This window comes from Oculina patagonica, chromosome 3 (genome assembly GCF_052425735.1).
Source record: "Oculina patagonica isolate OP01 chromosome 3, crgOcupat, whole genome shotgun sequence".
NCBI classification, from domain to species: Eukaryota; Metazoa; Cnidaria; class Anthozoa; order Scleractinia; family Oculinidae; genus Oculina; species Oculina patagonica.
The window spans coordinates 13,534,141-13,552,075 of record NC_135760.1 but is presented as its reverse complement, the minus strand read 5'-3'; the positions used below and the strand labels follow the sequence as shown (position 1 = coordinate 13,552,075).

At 38.4% G+C, this 17,935-nt stretch overlaps 2 protein-coding genes across 3 annotated transcripts in view; both read right to left on the bottom strand.

Annotated features, from left to right (window-relative positions):
* Positions 1 to 17,935, bottom strand: part of LOC144646781 (2-methoxy-6-polyprenyl-1,4-benzoquinol methylase, mitochondrial-like) — a 120,745-nt gene that overhangs the window by 59,654 nt on the left and 43,156 nt on the right. The gene's annotated exons all lie outside the window — the stretch shown is intronic.
* Positions 386 to 17,935, bottom strand: part of LOC144646750 (cytochrome P450 3A2-like) — a 28,970-nt gene continuing 11,420 nt past the window's right edge. For both annotated transcript variants that reach the window (XM_078506434.1, XM_078506433.1), the window contains exons 2-14: positions 17,574 to 17,670; positions 17,143 to 17,201; positions 15,969 to 16,071; positions 13,042 to 13,161; positions 12,178 to 12,266; positions 10,120 to 10,259; positions 8,323 to 8,471; positions 7,703 to 7,930; positions 6,618 to 6,706; positions 4,080 to 4,217; positions 3,465 to 3,627; positions 2,407 to 3,195; positions 386 to 2,219 (exon numbers count right to left, since the gene is read on the bottom strand). In XM_078506434.1, coding sequence (XP_078362560.1) covers positions 3,118 to 3,195; positions 3,465 to 3,627; positions 4,080 to 4,217; positions 6,618 to 6,706; positions 7,703 to 7,930; positions 8,323 to 8,471; positions 10,120 to 10,259; positions 12,178 to 12,266; positions 13,042 to 13,161; positions 15,969 to 16,071; positions 17,143 to 17,201; positions 17,574 to 17,585 — 1,368 coding nt within the window. In that variant the 5' untranslated portion in view covers positions 17,586 to 17,670 and the 3' untranslated portion in view covers positions 386 to 2,219; positions 2,407 to 3,117. The remainder of the gene's footprint in view (positions 2,220 to 2,406; positions 3,196 to 3,464; positions 3,628 to 4,079; positions 4,218 to 6,617; positions 6,707 to 7,702; positions 7,931 to 8,322; positions 8,472 to 10,119; positions 10,260 to 12,177; positions 12,267 to 13,041; positions 13,162 to 15,968; positions 16,072 to 17,142; positions 17,202 to 17,573; positions 17,671 to 17,935) is intronic.

The following is a 17,935-nucleotide window of genomic DNA, read 5'->3' as shown; positions in this document are numbered from 1 at the left end:
GGTAATTTATATTTCTGTAAAAAGGCATAATTGGTCAGTAATTGCAAACTGAAATTTATCAATTCTTGTACTTTTTTGCTGTTAATGTCAATAAATTTGATGCCGTTTCAGTCTTATTATCTGTGGTAGTGTGGACTTATTTTGCAGAATGGGGGAGGGCCCAAAAAGAACATGACTTTGTGGTCTTAAAACAATGCATCCAAAAATTACAGGATTTGGGAGGTATGACAAAACTTCCTCTCCCCCCCCAACCCTCTCATCAGTCCCTTCCAAAGCAAATGAAGCCTCATGTTGTTTATCACTCACCATTAGTGTGGGTAGTTTGCAAGTGAGTAGTGGCAATAAGTGCAGGCCAGGCACGCTTAAAGAACCACACCTCACATAATTTTGATCAAAAAGAAGTCAGCTCATTTATTTCCATCTGCCATCACTATTGTGTTATGCTTCATTTCACTCTAATGGAATATCTATATTTTTTAAAAAACAAAGCTGACAAGGTTCCTACAATTTTTTTCCATGTAGGGTTCGTATCTAGGATTTATTGTTTGGGGGAGAAGTCCCAAGTGGCGGAAGTCCACAAGCTTCCTAGGGGGGTCCAAAGGTATGCACCAGGAAATGTTTTGAAACAAGACGCCTAAAGCTTAATGCTTAAAACCGGGCGGTTAATGTTTAACTACTTAATTAGACAAGTACAGCAAAAACTTTTAAAATACCATTTAATTTATATTGGTTCCCGCGCAAGTCTGTGGATTGCTTGTCCATGCTTGGACAAATTCCTGCTTAGGCTTTCAAATTTTTATTTTTCTTCCGAATACTGAATAACCTAGCTATTGAAAACGTTTTGTGTGCAATCTTGAATAAATGAACTCAAACCAGTTAAATGGCAGTACAAATGATCTCCGACCAAAAGAAACAAACAATTAGAAAGATTTCGTTAAAAACTAAGACGCGTAAAATAAAAAAATGTACCATGTACCACACCAAAAAATGGGAATAAGAACAAGATAAGAAAGCTTTTCAGCTTTCAAACATGCAAGCTCTTCAGTCTTCACGTCAATTTTGGGAAGAAGTCACGCAAACGCAAGTTCTTGATTGCGTGATTCACTGCAGGTCATTTCTCCATCACCGTTCGGTTCCGACTGAAACTCAAAACCCTTGAATGAAAAACAAAAATTATATATTTTATATTCCTCGCTAAAAAGAGCGGAGTAACCAGAAAACTACAGTATTGGCTCCTGCTCGAATAAAACGAGTCACATAAATAATAAAAAAAAAACGAATAAAACGAGTCAAATATCAAGAATAACAGAAAAATTTCTAAACAAAATTACAAAAGAAAATAAAAAGACTAAAAAAGGGCATGCATTAGACCACACGTATTAGATAACAGATGCTGTTAAAAATCTTGCTAAATGAAAAACATCTTCAAAGTGGAGTCTGGAGCCGTTTTTAAATGCAGGAGCTTGCTGCAAAAACATTGCGTGACTGATGTAAAAAGCTTCGACTTCAGCGACCTGTCGAAACAATCACCGGTTTCGGACTCCAGTACTCGCTTGAGTCGAACGTTTGAATAAAAACACAAAAATATATCTTTCACGTTTAACAGAAATCGAGGTATTAGATAAAATTTTAATTGCTCCTGCTGAGTAAATATCAAAAGTGCGGGATCTGAATCCTGGCCAAGAAAGCGGCCGAGTGAACTACTACGACAAATAAAGCAAATATGTAAACATCACATGGTGCCTCAATATATAAATAGATGCCGTGTTCGTTTCAAAAGCCTAAAAAGGCAACTAATACAAACGTGAAAAAATAAAAAAGAAACATGAAAAAAGTTTTAGATGAATTTTTATTCAAGATGGGGTCAAGAAACATTTTAAAAGGCAAAAAGATTTAGAAAATTTCAAAAACGTGAAATTTTGCATGCCGTGGTAGAATTTAATTACATGTATTAAATTATCCGCGCCAAGATTTCATTTTCATTTTTCAGACCATTTGTTTTACTTGCTGGCTTTACGGATCCCTTCACAAATACCATCATAGTTCGTAGAAATACTATACATTACCATTTTGTTTACTGAAGTCTTGAGAAGTGTGTAAGTAAAGCTTTTACATCAAGAACCAAAATAAGATTATTTTGCTGTGCAAACATTCAATCGTCTCTGATACGCGACTTTGCCAGCTCAACTGTGCACGGATGAAAATGGACATAATTCTTCCTATTAAATGAAAAGCATCTTCAAAGTATTCCGGCTCAAAAATGCTCTGGCTACCAGCCGTTTTTTAAAAAAGCAGTTATGTGTAAAGCTTGCTGCAAAAACATTGCGTGACTGACGTTGCGGTTTGGAGCTGTCAAAACAATCACCGCTTTCGCAATCCAAACGCTTGAATAACACAAAAATATACATATTTCACGCTAAACAGAAATCAGGGTTTTAGATAAAATTTAAAATAGAAGAGTGATTTAATAGCTGGGTTTAATAGCTCCTGCCGAATAAATATCAAAAGTGCGTGATTTGAATCCTGGCCAAGGAAGCGGCCGAGCGGGTCTGGAACGATTTACCGACACGACTACGACGAAAAAATTCCGGGCGATTTATGAACCGGGCCAGCCCAGTCCCCGCCCGGTTAATAAATTTGTGCCGAGATGCAATCTGGTGCATTTTGAGACACAATTAGTGTCCTTATACAGGGAATACTTACTTCATGTGCACTGACCTCGTCGTGTCTGGGTGAATTTTCCAATATAGTTACTTATATTCTGTAACGATAATGGCATTTTTTTTGTTGGGGGGGGGGGGTAGCATCTACCCCTCAAATACCCTAGATAGAACTCTGTCATGATAATTATATTGGTGGTTTCTTGGTGTGGTGAATGGTGCAATACAAGCATTTGTGAAAGGTATCCAGGTGACATGATAGCGTGCTATAAACAGATGATCAGAGCATGTTGTCTTTTAACTGTTTTGATAAACCAAAATAATGTACTTAATCCTGATATAACAAACTCGAATGTAATGAACTTGCAGAAACAACAAACTGATCTTGTGGAGACACCACAAGTAAGTTGTTTTGGTAACCACTTTGGAGAGTCTGTTAATTAAATGGTTTATTTTGTTATGCCCTCGAAACGATCTTCACTTGAATGCCATTCTTTGGGGCCATTGTCACTGCTCCCTTGAGCTGAAGAGGTACCTAAAAAATAAAATAGAATATTATCAGTCACTAAGCTTTTGAAATTCAACCTCTGACAAATAATTTATGGCCAATTCCCTCTATGAGACGCCTGCAGTGAATCATGGTAGTTGTATGGAATTCAACGTAGTCAAGTCTTGTGCAAGTTTTGCTGAATACAACTACCATGGTTCCCTGCAGGCGTGCGCCATATAGAGGGCGTCAGGTATTATGCAACAAAAATTTATTGGGTGGGCAAGCTTGTACATGTAGTTCTCCAATAAATATACCTCAGTGTCTGCAGAACGCTGAAATTTAAACCTCTTTAGTATATGAACCAGTGCCATTTTAGCCTCCATGAGGGCAAATCTCATGCCGATACAGGACCGTGGCCCTGTGCCAAATGGAAGATAACAGTACGGGCTGCGCTGCTGTTTGGCCTCCTGTGAAAACCTACACAAGGGTAAAAGAATTAAAAGAGATAAGTAAACAAAAAAAAACACAAACAAGAGGTCCAAGAGTGATCAATATCAAACGTCTCCTTAGCTAACAATGGGTGCTTTCCATTAAGCCAAATATTTCAGAATATAGGTTGATAGTCAAATATATGGCAAGCTCTGTTTTGGTTCGGTCTGACCAGAATATTCAGGACCACCTCTTGAGGTGGTCTACTTGACCAGTTACACCAAAATTTACTGTTTCTGTTCAGTTGCCTTACTTTAGTTCACTAGCTTCTCACAGATGTGGGGAACTGGGGAAAAGAATGCAAAATGGAAAGGACTGTTCCAATCGGTTGGCCCGGTTTAAGCAGAAAATGTTGTTCCATTTTACAAGAGTCAGTTCCTGTTGGTCCAAACGATTGCACTTTCGATACAAAGCACTTAAAGTTATCCAGTGTTTCGTACCTGTCAGGATCAAAAGTCTCTGGGTTGGGCCAATATTCTGGGTCCCGGTGCAGGTGAAACACAGGAACTATTACTACTGTTCCCTTAATAAAGTGCACACCATTTAATGTGCAGCTTTCACTGCAAGCACGACCAAATCTGAATGATCAGAAAAGAAAGCAAAATGTATTAAGAAGAATGTATGTATGAATGAATGTATTAAACCATTTTTATATTTTAAGCTATGATCACAGATCGCTCCAGCAGTTTTATGTATTAAGAAGGATTCTATTTTCTGTTGAGCAGTAACTTGCCTTTTATGTCTGAAAAATTGTAAGTATTAAAATGCATAATAACATCATTATGGTTATTAAATGAAAAATACCAAAATTACAGTCAGGAGTTGACATTAATACTCTTTATAAATTCTGACGCTGACTTATTTGAGCGTAAACAACGCTCATAATGTACTCAAGACGTTTCGACCGAGAATCTTCGGTCTTCTTCGGTTGTTATCATGGCATAAAAAAACGGCTTTTTTAACGGTTTCACATTGTACGCGCGTGCGACTATGAACATTATGTAAGTGACTTACATACATCAGGGATGTCTATGTGTTCATTTCCTGCATTCTGGTCCCTCTGCGAATGCCACGCTTCTAGGAAAAGCCTCTTGTGGTAATCGCCTGACTTGTCCACCACCGCTGCATGATTGAAATCCATATCATGGCCAAACGTGTTCGCGTGTTGCGCGATCTTAGAGTTTTTGTCGCAAACACGGACTGCTCTTTGATGTTCTTTAATTCGAGTAGCTAACGCTCTGTCCGTTTGTCCATAATAGGTAAAATTGCAGTCAAGGCAGTTAACTCTGTAAACTACACATCTAGACTGGAATGCTGTGAGTTTGTCCTTCGGTCTGGGGAAGTGTGTGCGTAACGTGTTAAGTGGTTTAAAGCCAACTTTGACCCCGTTGTTGCGTAGAACTTTTGAGATTCTTTCAGTTACGCCTTTCACGTAGGATTTCAATCCCAGTAGAGTTGGCCCTACAAGTTACTCGCGATAGATTGGAGCGTGATACAACTCTAACGGAACGCACGAACATTTCCGTGAGCAATATCATGAGGTTGCTAGAGTTCGTTTTGAGGAACAGTTTTTTCACCTACGAGCAAGAACATTATCACCAAACATTTGGCTGCGCTATGGGTTCGCCTGTTAGTGCAACCATAGCCAATCTAGTCATGGAGTTTGTAGAAGACCGAGCGATTTCAACAGCCCCTCATCCTCCACGATGGTGGTACAGGTATGTCGACGACAGCCACGTATGCCTAAAAAAGGAGTATGTGCAAGAGTTTCATGACCACCTTAACTCTGTTAACCCGCACATACAATTCACTAGTGAGGTCGAAGGTGACGACGGCCTTTCATTTTTAGACACCGCAACAACTAGAGTGAACGGGCGCATACAGGTTAACGTCTACCGAAAGCCAACGCACACTGACAAATATCTAGATTTCAACTCGCATCACCCAACTCAACACAAGAGATCAGTGGTGAATACACTCCTTGAGAGAGCGAAAAATATCCCATCAACAAGCGCAGGGAAACGCAAAGAAAAGGAGCATGTGGTTAAAGTCTTGATGAACAATAACTATCCAATGCGGTTTATCAAGAGTTGTGATTCTCATCGCAAAGCTAATGGTCGTGTCTCAGACAGCAGCGACACTCCAAATGATGCCGCAACATCGTTTGTTGTTCTACCCTACGTGAAAGGCGTAACTGAAAGAATCTCAAAAGTTCTACGCAACAACGGGGTCAAAGTTGGCTTTAAACCACTTAACACGTTACGCACACACTTCCCCAGACCGAAGGACAAACTCACAGCATTCCAGTCTAGATGTGTAGTTTACAGAGTTAACTGCCTTGACTGCAATTTTACCTATTATGGACAAACGGACAGAGCGTTAGCTACTCGAATTAAAGAACATCAAAGAGCAGTCCGTGTTTGCGACAAAAACTCTAAGATCGCGCAACACGCAAACACGTTTGGCCATGATATGGATTTCAATCATGCAGCGGTGGTGGACAAGTCAGGCGATTACCACAAGAGGCTTTTGCTAGAAGCGTGGCATTCGCAGAGGGACCAGAATGCGGGAAATGAACACATAGACATCCCTGATGTATATAAGTCACTTACATAATGTTCATAGTCTCGCGCAGCGTTCGCGTGTATTTGTATTAGTCACTCGCACGCACGTACAATGTGAAACCGTTAAAAAAGCCGTTTTTTTATGCCATGATAACAACCGAAGAGGACCGAAGATTCTCGGTCGAAACGTCTTGAGTACATTATGAGCGTTGTTTACGCTCAATTAAGTCAGCGTCAGAATTTATAAAGAGTATTAATCATTATGGTTATCTCATCCTTGTCAGCTACCATCATAATCAATCCAAATTTATATCTCATACTCAATGACCTCACAGTAATACAAATACATGGGTACAAAGAAAGGCCGGCAAGCTGTCTATAATGACCTTAATAAATGTTATGAACCCGATATACCTGAAAGCAGGAGGATAGAGACGCAAAGCTTCACACAACACCATATCCAAATACTCCAAATTCTGAACTGTCTCGTAGTCAGCAGTTTCCTGCAAGACCAGATACAGAGAACCTTTCAGTAACACAGGTAAGGCAAATTCAAATGGAAGTAAAATGCAGTTAAAGATGATTTTCAGTCCCTACTGTGCAATCTCCCCCTGCAAAGCCCTGAGACTGCAATCAGCTTTAATGGAGCGTGATGTTATGCCTTGCATGCAAAACAAACTTAGAACAGACATCTTGTGTGTGTTAAACTGTAAATATACTTAAAATAAACACATGGTGTTCATTAGGTCTCTGATGAGTCTCTTGGCGGAGACGAAACATGCGTGTCAGACCAGCCACGAAAGTATTCATTAACAATTTACACGTTACGCAATTGGGAATGCTTACGCGATGTAAGGCCAGATTGCACCATCATTTCGACGCTAGCGGGACTTCGAACGCGATGTTCGACGAGTTAGCTTCACCGAAAGGTCTCTGATGAGTCTCTTGGCAGAGACGAAACATGCGTGTCAGACCAGCCACGAAAGTATTCATTAGGCATCGATCGGAGAATTCTCCGGCTACTACATAGAATTCTCCGGCTAAATTTTTTAACGGCCTGTACCGTTTTTTTTTATATTAAGATGCGGAACCTTTAAAAATCATCCTCCGGTTACTTTACACTATTCTCCTCCTATTACATTTCTTAATGAAAACCCTGTAAATAAATAAATACTCCTGTCGGAAATGTTTCTTTTCACAATAAACTCATAACTTAATTCCAGTCCAATAATAAACAACAATTTTGAACGGCTAAACTCACTGCTATAGATGGCAGATCTCACTACGATCTCACTCCGATCTCACTCACCATGTGCTCAACAATGTACCTCCTTTAGAAACAGTTCCAATCTGAACCATGCGTGGGCTGGTAATGCCTGACTAATCTTACAACATTTGCATATTAACTCAAATCTTCGTACTGCAGGATAGCCCTTTCTGTGTCAGCTGTATGTTTATCACAAAGGTGTTTCACGATACAAGGCATTGATCGTACTTACATTGTCTCCAACAGCGTCGTCAATTTCCTTGATGAGTTTATCTTGCACTTCAGGGTTCAATGCCAGACAGTATGTTGTGTAGGCTAAAGCATTGCTTGTCGTCTCATATCCAGCTAACATGAATGTAAAAGACTGTGCCAGAACTTCATCATCACTCAGTTTACTTATGGTTTTTCCGTCTTTGTTAGTGACCTCTGCACGTAACATCAGCTCCAACAGATCTTTTCTCTGCAGACGTAAAGCAAAGAACAAGTGGCTGGAGTGCATGCAGTCTGAGCTTTGTGTTTGTTGCAGAGAATAGAACTGTTTATGCGATACTGTACTGTACTAATGACCTCTCAGTTTTGGAATTTTTCCAGGACTTTCCAGTCCTGGAAAGTGCCACAATAAAATTCCAGGTTTTCCAGGACCTGTATGAACCCTGTTACATCAAAACAAATAAATTATATGCTAGGTTTAAAGCTATCTTTTGTATAAGATTTTTCAAACCAGTTTGATTTTTAATTTTCATTGCCTCATATTCATTCCGGTAACCATGATCTAAATCAAAAGGAAATAAAAATCAAACTGGTTAGAAAAATTTTCAACCAAAGATAATTTTTCATTGTTCACGGGTTTACCTGTGAAACTCCACTCTCCCTTCTCAAGTGCAGCACTTCTTCTGCAGTTTTTATAAGAAAGGCTGTAGACTTTACTCGTTCAGTTGTAGAAGAACGTAACAACAGGCCGGAAACCAACTGAAGCACAGGCTTCATAAATGGGAACACCACTATATACAGATGAAAAAGAACATGTTACAATTGCAAATACAGAGGCCCTGCCAGGGGGGATCCCGTGTCGCTTGTCTAAATTTAAAAATGTCCCATGCCGCTTTTTTATCGCACTTCACATCGCTGCCGGTAGTAATATTGAAGGAAAATTGCTTGTCGTTTTCAGAATTTAAGTTTCCCCAAAACGATCGTTGCTTGTCGCGATTTTATTTTATGTGCTGTTGCTACTTTTTGGGCCATGTCGCTTGTCAGAATTTACCCTGGCAGGGCCTGTATATGCAGGGAAAATGTTACAAGTGATCACCCCAGGGGGTTACCCAATATTTCAAGTGATTGGAATGATCAAAGGATATATATAAAATATATTTTTTTTTTGGGGGGGGGGGGTGGTGGGTGTTGAATTTTGGATTCCCAGATTTTTTGGGGGTTAGAAAATTTGTCAAGTATTTTTTTGAGGTAGTTAGCTAGAGAAGTTTTGGGTAGTACAACAATCTAAAGATTTGTGGTAGTGCCTTGGCTGCGTAGATCTGTTAATAAATACAAACAAATGTGTTTCCTGTTGATTATTGAGGGTCAATTGGTGATCTGGGGATATTTTTGGACTAGGTTGGAAGCCCTAGGGATTTTTGTTGCATCTTGATTTTTGCCAGCATTCGATCACTTGAAATTCCGAGTACCCCCCTGGGTTGATAACTTCAATGTCATGGCTTATACCTGCCGATGCAAACGCAAACGCAAACGAAGCCGTTATAAACAAAAATGGAAGGACCTGAAATTTATTGAGTTCGTACTGAGAAATAAAAATAAAAGGAAACCAAAAACAAGGGGTTTCCGGTTGGTCACCCATCCAAGTACTAACCCCGACCAACAGGGCTTAAATACGGAGATTGGAAGAAAGCTGGTGCTTTCCTTGTGGTATCAGTCTCAGACACGAGAAAAAAGTTACAAGAGTCATACAAATAGAGAACAGAAATATCTGGTTAGGTGTAATGGATCTTTTGAACGATGCTATGACTGGACTTATACTGTTATAAGCTGATTTACACGCTCTTTCTGAGCCACAATTCCGCGTTTTAGGATATTCAGTCATTCCGCGTTTTAGGATATTCCGTCATTCCGTGTTTTAGGATATTCCGTCAATCCGCGTTTTAGGATATTCCGTCATTCCGTGTTTTAGGATATTTGGCCATTCTGCGTGCCGTTCCGTCATTCCTCCATTCCGCCGAAATATAGGGTCACCCGATCCCAGTGGGTAGACGTGTTTTGCTTAACACAACCTCATTTTCAAAGCCTTTCTTGTCAAAACTCTGAGATTTTCTTCTTCTTCTTTTTCGTCATTTTCTCATTTTACACGGAGTTTTCGTTTCTTGCATTGGTTAGAGTTCACACATGAGAAATTGGTTCATAAGGGTGAGTTGGCATGAGATTGAAGTTTTCAACTTGCAGGCGTGAGATTCACACCTAAGGCGTGAGAGTTGGCAGGTATAAATGGCTGCTTAAAAATGACAGCTCTGGTGGCAATCAGCTCCTAGCTTCCTCAAGCTACAGAAACTTGTAGTGTTGAGGTTTGAAATGACGGATAAAAAATGACTATTACACATTCCAGTTTAGCTGAGAATTACTCGGAAACTGTCCGTAAGAACTTACTCAAAATAGATGAAAGTGGAGGTGTTTGAAACATTCTCTCAGCATTAGGTGTGTAAGGTTCATCGGCAGTTGTCTGTATGTCTGCCTGGACACCAAATGCTGATGCTAAAATCACTTCCATGGTGAACTTTCCATAAGTCCTGTTAAACATGCAAGCAAGTCAATGACCATTAACCAAAGTAGTGTTTAGTTGTCAGGGCTCGAGACTAACGGTAGCCAACTATCCAAAGGCTAGTAAAAATGCAGTTTTGGCTAGTAGGTTTTGGCCTTTCACTAGCCATTTTGGCTAGTGAAAAAATCAGGCATTAGTGGCAAGAAACCACATTTTTTTAAATCGTCTCTCAGAGAAATTATATAACTAACAAGTAAACTGTTGACATGTGAAGCTTTAAACAATCTATTTGACAAAAACGCATGTACATGTACAATTTTTATAGTGAAGAACAAAGCCCAATTTTGTAAAAAAAAAAAAAAAAGCGTGAAGATTTAAGGAACATTTTACGATTCAAGGTTTAAACATTATCGCATTATCCCCCCTCCCCTCCTTAAAAAAAGAACTATATGCTTAAAAATTGTGGCTAGTAGAGTGGTTTTATTTAACCTGTGAAACAAAAAATGTTAGATAGTGTGTCATAGTGCTTACTAATTAGTAATTGTGCGTGGTACACAAAAACCAAGAATAAAAAACAGGAGAATTTCTAACAAAAGCGGAAATAATAAGAACTAGTACGAAGTAGTAGCCTGTATTGTCCCACTACCTATTTCACAAGTTAAGTAAAACCGCTCTAGAAAATAAGTTTTGGCTAGTGAAATCAAAGCTGTCTGTCACTAGCCACTTGGCTAGTTAGCAAAAAAGTTAGTCTCAAGCCCTGGTTGTTGTTATAATGTAAAATGAAAATGTTTGCAACAAGTTACACACATTTTTTTACCTAAATTATTTGCACACCAAATAACTTTCACTAAAATTAATTGTAAATCTTCACCTTTGAAAACTTTTAAACTTAAGTAATAATTTAATTTACCGGTATATGTCGGTAAGTTATTTGACATTAAATAGAAATATTAAATAATTATTCAATGAGCGTACAATGGATATGCATAGTGAATATCCAAACCCTGATATCCTCCAGGGGGGGGGGTACTCCATATAATGGCCTATACGGGGAGGCTCTGCCCGAAAGGGGTACCTTTTTCAGGCTTCAGTTATATAAAAGGGTAGGATTTTACAAGTTTAGGTATATGAAAGGGTGGGAAATTCTGTCATTAAGATATTTGAAAAGGCCTTTAAATTAAATGGCTGTATCATGTTAATTTATTAAGCGCTACATAAAAATGTCAAGAAAATGCCTTGTTTTAAGTATATGTCATGTCATGTAGGTATATGAAAGGGGTACCTTTTTTTCTTTAAAAAGTATACAAAAGGGGTGTCTTTTTTGTCAAAATGGTATATACAGTGGAACCCCGATATAACGATATGCCAAGGGGGCAGTAAAATTATATTGTTATATCGAGGTATCATTATATCGGGGTTCCGTCCCATACATTTTACTATTGCCGGGACATAACATATTCATCGTTATATCGGGAATATCTTTATATCGAAGATCATTATATCGGGGTTCCACTGTAAAAGGGTAAGGGGTTGGACCTCGGGGCGGAGCCTCCCCTTACAAAACTGCCCCACCCCGGATTCCCTTCAATGGATATTAAAAATTTGCTTCACTAAGTTGTACAATGCAATTTTATCACTCAATTTAGAACTTGAAACAATTTTTGTTTCCTTGGAGGTTCAAGAAAGCAGAATTCCACTGTAACTTCAGCTACTACTACAAGGAGGGACTATTATAGGGGGGTCATACATTCTGCATTACTGCCATATTTTGTTCTTCCTAGACTGCAAAAGCTTCCGTTTTTTCTCCAAAAACCAAAACCACTGTAATTTCTCAACCACAAACAGCCAGAGAAATAGGATTGTGCCTGCAAACCCACACTTAAAATTGGCTTAAACTGCCAAGCCGCCAGAGTATAATATATAGACCCTCTACAAGTTGTTCTCACCTCCACATGTTCACTTTTTCTCCTGACTCAGCAATCTTTTCTAGCTTTTTGCACAATGTGTCACATGATTGGTGAATTAAATGCGTTATCTTCAAGGAGGTAAATAAAAGAAAAAATTGTCCATGTGTGCAAGCAAGAATAATACTACCTTATTGTTACTTTTTTTTGCGGGACTTAATTTTCGCGATTTTTGAAATATCACGAAGTTAAAGACCCGTAAAAATTTATTCTAAATGTTTCTGACGTATATTTTTTAATTGTTGTAACATATTTTTTGGCCTTATTGCGAAAATTAAGCCCTGCAAAATATCAGCCCATTCCATTTTTGCGAAACTAAGTTCCCTGAAAATATGTAACAATAAATAAGGTAGTTAACACAGATTTCTACCGAATAAACTTGAAAGAGCTCATGAAAACCGTCTTTCTACTCAGTATCCCTTTTAATCCCGAAAAATACTCAAAAAAGACAGATACTTTAATAAATTGTTTTTTTGTTGTTCTAACGTGGGGTACGTAGTACATAATACAAGAAATAAATGATAGGAGCCAATGTTTTGGTGCATCTTGCGCCATTATCAAGGTTACATAATTAGTGATAAAAAGCAGTAACCGTTGTGAAAAGGCTAAGTTGAAAGCGAATTTGCAACCTTATGTAACCTTGATAACGGCGCAAGATGCATTGAAACGTCGGTTCCTATCATTTATATTTCTTGTATCATGTATTACCAAATCGTTTCCATCCTTAAAGACTTTTCTAACGTGGGGGGAGGGAATATTTCTCAACAGGTTAACATCTGAGCCACCTTTGGAAATAAAATGTTCTATAATTTGCTGCATTTGGTATACTGGATTGTCATGACCAACCTGCTTCAATTTAAGAGCACTAAATGTCGGAGTGATTGTTGCACGGACTCTCTTCCAGTCTTCATCTTCAAGCTGTAACAATCCTTTGCCTCTGAAAATACCATTCTGGTTTCCAATAGCCTGCAAACATTTTCAAGTACACAGAACATGATGCATTTTTACAAATTAGTTTTTACAGACCTAAATTAACAAATCCAGGCATGCAATAAACAGGAGCAAAACAATTCACCCTCAGTTCAAAAAGGTCCTTAATTCAGGGCTCGACACTAACACTCTCCCGATTTCCACTGGAAAGTAAATTTTCTTCTTGGAAAGTAAAAAAACGAAAATGAACCAAAATACTTACCCGATCTGGAAAGTAAATTTTAAGCTTTACTGGAAAGCAAATTTTATGCTTAAAAGGCTTAAGTGGAAAACAGTGTGTAAAAATTATGATAATGATAAAAAATAGCCAAATGACAATGACAACTCGTCTTAAAAAGACAAATTTTACGCTATTCTCGCATTCTCCGCCATATTGGATCAAGAGAACTCCCGAGGAGGTCTGGGTACTATAAACACACGTGGTATGGTGCAATATTGATCTTCTGTCGCGAAGGTATGTAACAAAATCTTTCCAGGGAAATGAGTCTCTTTTAGTTTGGTTTTTCTCAACGTAGTAGTGATGTTGGACAAAAAGAAGGTAAAAAAGAAAAAGTTGACGAAGGACAAACGGGCAAAAGCACTTCAGATGTACGCGTTCAGGACAGATTTCCCAATAGCTTATGTTGGTTGAAATTACACTGAATCTACCGCTGTCAACAGCATTTTGTGAGCGAGGTTTTTCAGTAATGGGGAAAATAAAGTCAGACTGGAAATCATGCTTGTCAGTTGAAGTATTAGACTGTCTCATGAGGATTCGTATTGAAGGGACTAGTGTTTCACAGCCGAGTTTAACCCTCAACCTGGAGTGCAGTTTTGGTGCGCTAGTGGAACGAGGATGAGACGTCCAACTTTTAACAACTAAAACAATGCCGAGACACATAGTAAGATTTTTTTAATATTAATTAAACATGGTTAGCAACTTTTGAACTGTCGTCCATTTTGGAAAGTAAAATTTTGAGATGGAAAGTAAAATTTGAAGGCTACTTTCCAACATGGAAAGTCGCGTAAAAAATTAGTGTCGAGCCCTGACTTAAAGGAAGTTCTTCTAATTCATGACTCACTTTGCTGCTAAATTACACTTTTTAAGGACGTTTGCACGAATTGTTTATATGCATCCTTACTGCGCACGTAATTCATGTCGCAACTTCACGCCACGTCATGCACAAGCGTGCGCGCTAAGAAAACTTCCTTAACACATATAGAGTAGGTAGGTGCTACGCTAACTTTGCTTGTACCTTATTATAGGAATATAACAAAGCATTTTAACAACGCGAACAAAATTTACGCGTAATAAAATTAACGCGAATTTAAGAAAAGTTATCGTCAAATCCTTATAGTAAAAAAGTTAACGTTAATAAAATTAACGCGATTTTTTTAAATTCGCACTAATAACATGTATCGTTAATTTTCTATAAGGTAGTTTCCTCTCTTAAATAATCGGTGACTCCCACTCTTTTGGGGGTCTAAAACCTTTTATAATAAATCTCTACCGATTGACAAAAAATGGGCAAAATTTGGATGTTGGAAGTATGTTATATTTTATTTTCACTTCTCGTGTGCGATCAAATCAGTCACATTTTGCAGTCTTGAATGCTCGCAAATATAGTTTTTAAAGACAAGATTTACCTTAAGGGACCTCAAAAGCAAAATATTTTTGTTCAATAGACCCACTTGAATAAACTCAGATAAAGCAAGTTGGCTTGCATCGATTCATTTACAATATTTTGTCGCCAGAAGTCACTGAGGTCATAATCGAGTGACAAAGTCAAAATTATCCAAATAAGTGCCTTCTTTCAGATATCGTATCTCGGAAACGAATTTAGTGACCCCCATTTTTTTACAATCTGACATGAATAACTCATAAACTAGCAGTTGTGAAAGTTTAAGAAAAATTGCACTGTTAGAAGATTTTAGCGCGAACGTCCTTAATACAGAGGTGGAATCATGATTTCTCAAACCTCCTTAGATAACTCAAACAAAAAAGTCCCTTCCCTTGGATTTGGTCATCACTCATTTGGACAGTGAAATTTTATCCCCAATTATTTCTCAAATGTCCAGTTTCTCAAAGCAATATTCAGTTCCCTTGGAGGTTGGAGAAATTTCTACTACAGTAGTTCCAAGGCAGAATTTGGTTAAGACAAATAGAGACACTAAAAGATAAAGGTAAAGCAACTTTATTTATACATGGTTTGTGTTTAAAGCTAGAAGCTTGTGGGGCCGTGTATATGAAACAAATATAATATATTAAATAAACATAACATGGTTAAAAATCCCAACTGGCAGGAGGCAGACCAGTTGGCTATTTACAAGCATGACCGAGGATTTGAGCTCGGGGCAACCGAGAACAAATCCAGATAGTGGTCAGAACGGGACTTGAATCCGGGACCTCCAGATTTCAAGTCCAGCACTCTAACCACTCGGCCACGCTGCCTCGGCAGCATGGCCTCGGAAACTACTGTCATCAGTCATATTATACAGCAACAAATCAACATGATCAGGCTCGTTTGGGAATATTCTGGAATTAGAATGTATTCCGGAATGGAAATCCAAGTATTCCGGAATAAGAAGAGCAGCTAAACAAACGCTAACCCACATTATTCTAAATATTCTATTTCCGGATTGATCCCAAACAAAAACGCCCTTAACCAAATTATTCTCGTTTGCTGTAGAACATTTAATTAAGCACATTAACATTAATTTTTTTAATTAAATCTGTCAATTGTGATTATAGCTTTAGTAGCAGTAGTTATTTCTCTTTGTTGTTGTATCTGCCAACTACTTACTGCAAGTGGTCGGTTGGGAAATTTGCTGAATTCTTTGACAAGAATCTGTTTAAGAAGGTCAACATCTGATATCATGTAAGATGGGGAGCGTCCAAGGTAGAACCTGTTTTAAAAACATTATCGCAAAGAGAAAGATGGTAAGCAATGTTACTACGCGAATTAGATCTTGCCTCTCATTGGAAGCTACCCGACTGACATGTCGAAATCAATTTGTACTGTTCATGCTTTTCTGATTCACACAAGAAGCTACATCAAAGGCAAAAGTAGTTTTAGGGAAGGTTGTAAACATATACCTGATTACACTGAGTTTTGGATTCCATTTAGTAAACACCATTCCTAAACTGTCTTTAGGATCCCCCTCCCCCCTCCCTGCCACTCTCTCTATCAATGTTGGAACCTCATGTTACAATCTTGTAATGTAGGGTTGCAAGTACATGTAGCTCAACATATTAGGGAGGGGAAGGGAAGAACAAAAGGGCAAACCTTCCAAACATTTTTGTCTGTCAACCACACTTCACTGCATCCATAATACATGAGAACTGGAGTTCATATTGACGGGTTCTGGTTCAAGCCCTGGCTGGGTCATTGTACCTGTGCACTGTGTCTCTCTCCACTCAGGGGTACAAATGGGTACCGGCAAGTTGCTGAGGAATTTTTTTTTTTTTTTTTTTTTTTTTTTTGTGGGGGGGGGGGGGCAGCAATAGACTAGCATCCCATTCAAAAGCCCAGCAACTGCAAATTAAAGTACAGCCTTTGGGTAAAATTTGAACAATATAATATGGAAATAACTTCTAAGCTTACATGTAAATGTACATGTATATTTAATAATACAGGACTTTTAAAAAGATTTGAAGTGGGTAATAAACAGAACATAACATTACGGCTGGTACCCTGGGGGTTGTAGGTCTTACTGACAGCCCTGTCAGCATTAAATAACATAAAAATATTGAAGATCAAATACCAGGATTCATTATAAAATTGTAATAAGGCGTTCTCTGGATAAAATTTGTTTAAAAGTATAAGCTTTAGGCAGCCAGTCTGCTGTCTTCGACGGATAAAAGATAGTTTTTTATCTGTCAAAGACAGCAGACTGGCTGCCGAAAACTTATAACTTGAAACAAATTTTTCTTAGAAAACACCTTATTACAATTTCATAAATTTTTAAATAACATACCCGAAAACTCTTCCATATTTTTCAGCCCATTCCTTGTCAACTAAAAACGGCTGACCAGGCTGAAAACAACAAACAATTTTTATGATAATGTCGTTAGCAAGGTATTGTAAAAGGTATAGCCATCACACTAAGATTAAAAGGAAGCCCTAAGTGCAGTGTAGGTCAACACAATTGGTGCATTTACAACATACTTACAAGGGAATCTAAATGTTTTGAAGTAGACATCGGCAACTGGAAGAGTAGGCGCCTGTGACAATGCCAAGCTTGTTTTTGTAAGCTCGTGATTGCTATTGACCAAAGTAACCGGCAACAGATAGTCAAGTAGCCAGCGGACCTCTCGCAGTCGTTGGGTTGTTTTGAAAACCCTTTCTTATAGTGCACAGTGCATAACATGCTCAATAGTAAAATAAAAAAGTCACAAACATGATTACCTTCTTGGCCATTTCAGGAAGATTTCCAAGGAATGGCCATGGAGCAGGACCAGGTATGCCTAGTTTCTTAAAGGTAGAAAAAGGTGCCACTGCATACCTGGAATACATGCAGTAAGATGAATAAACGATTAAGGGATAGAAGCACCGTTAGAAACACCTTTTTTCCAAAAATGCAAATATTTTCATCAGACAAAAAATTTTTTTGCCTATACCATTATAGGAAATAAATGATGCACGTTATTAACTAGCTACAGCTTGACTCATGTATTAAATTGATTAACGGAATTATTCTCAGATGTAATGGCCTGGGTCTCTCGCAGCCACTTAGGGGCCGTTCCTTTTTTATGGGGTAGGGGGGGCTG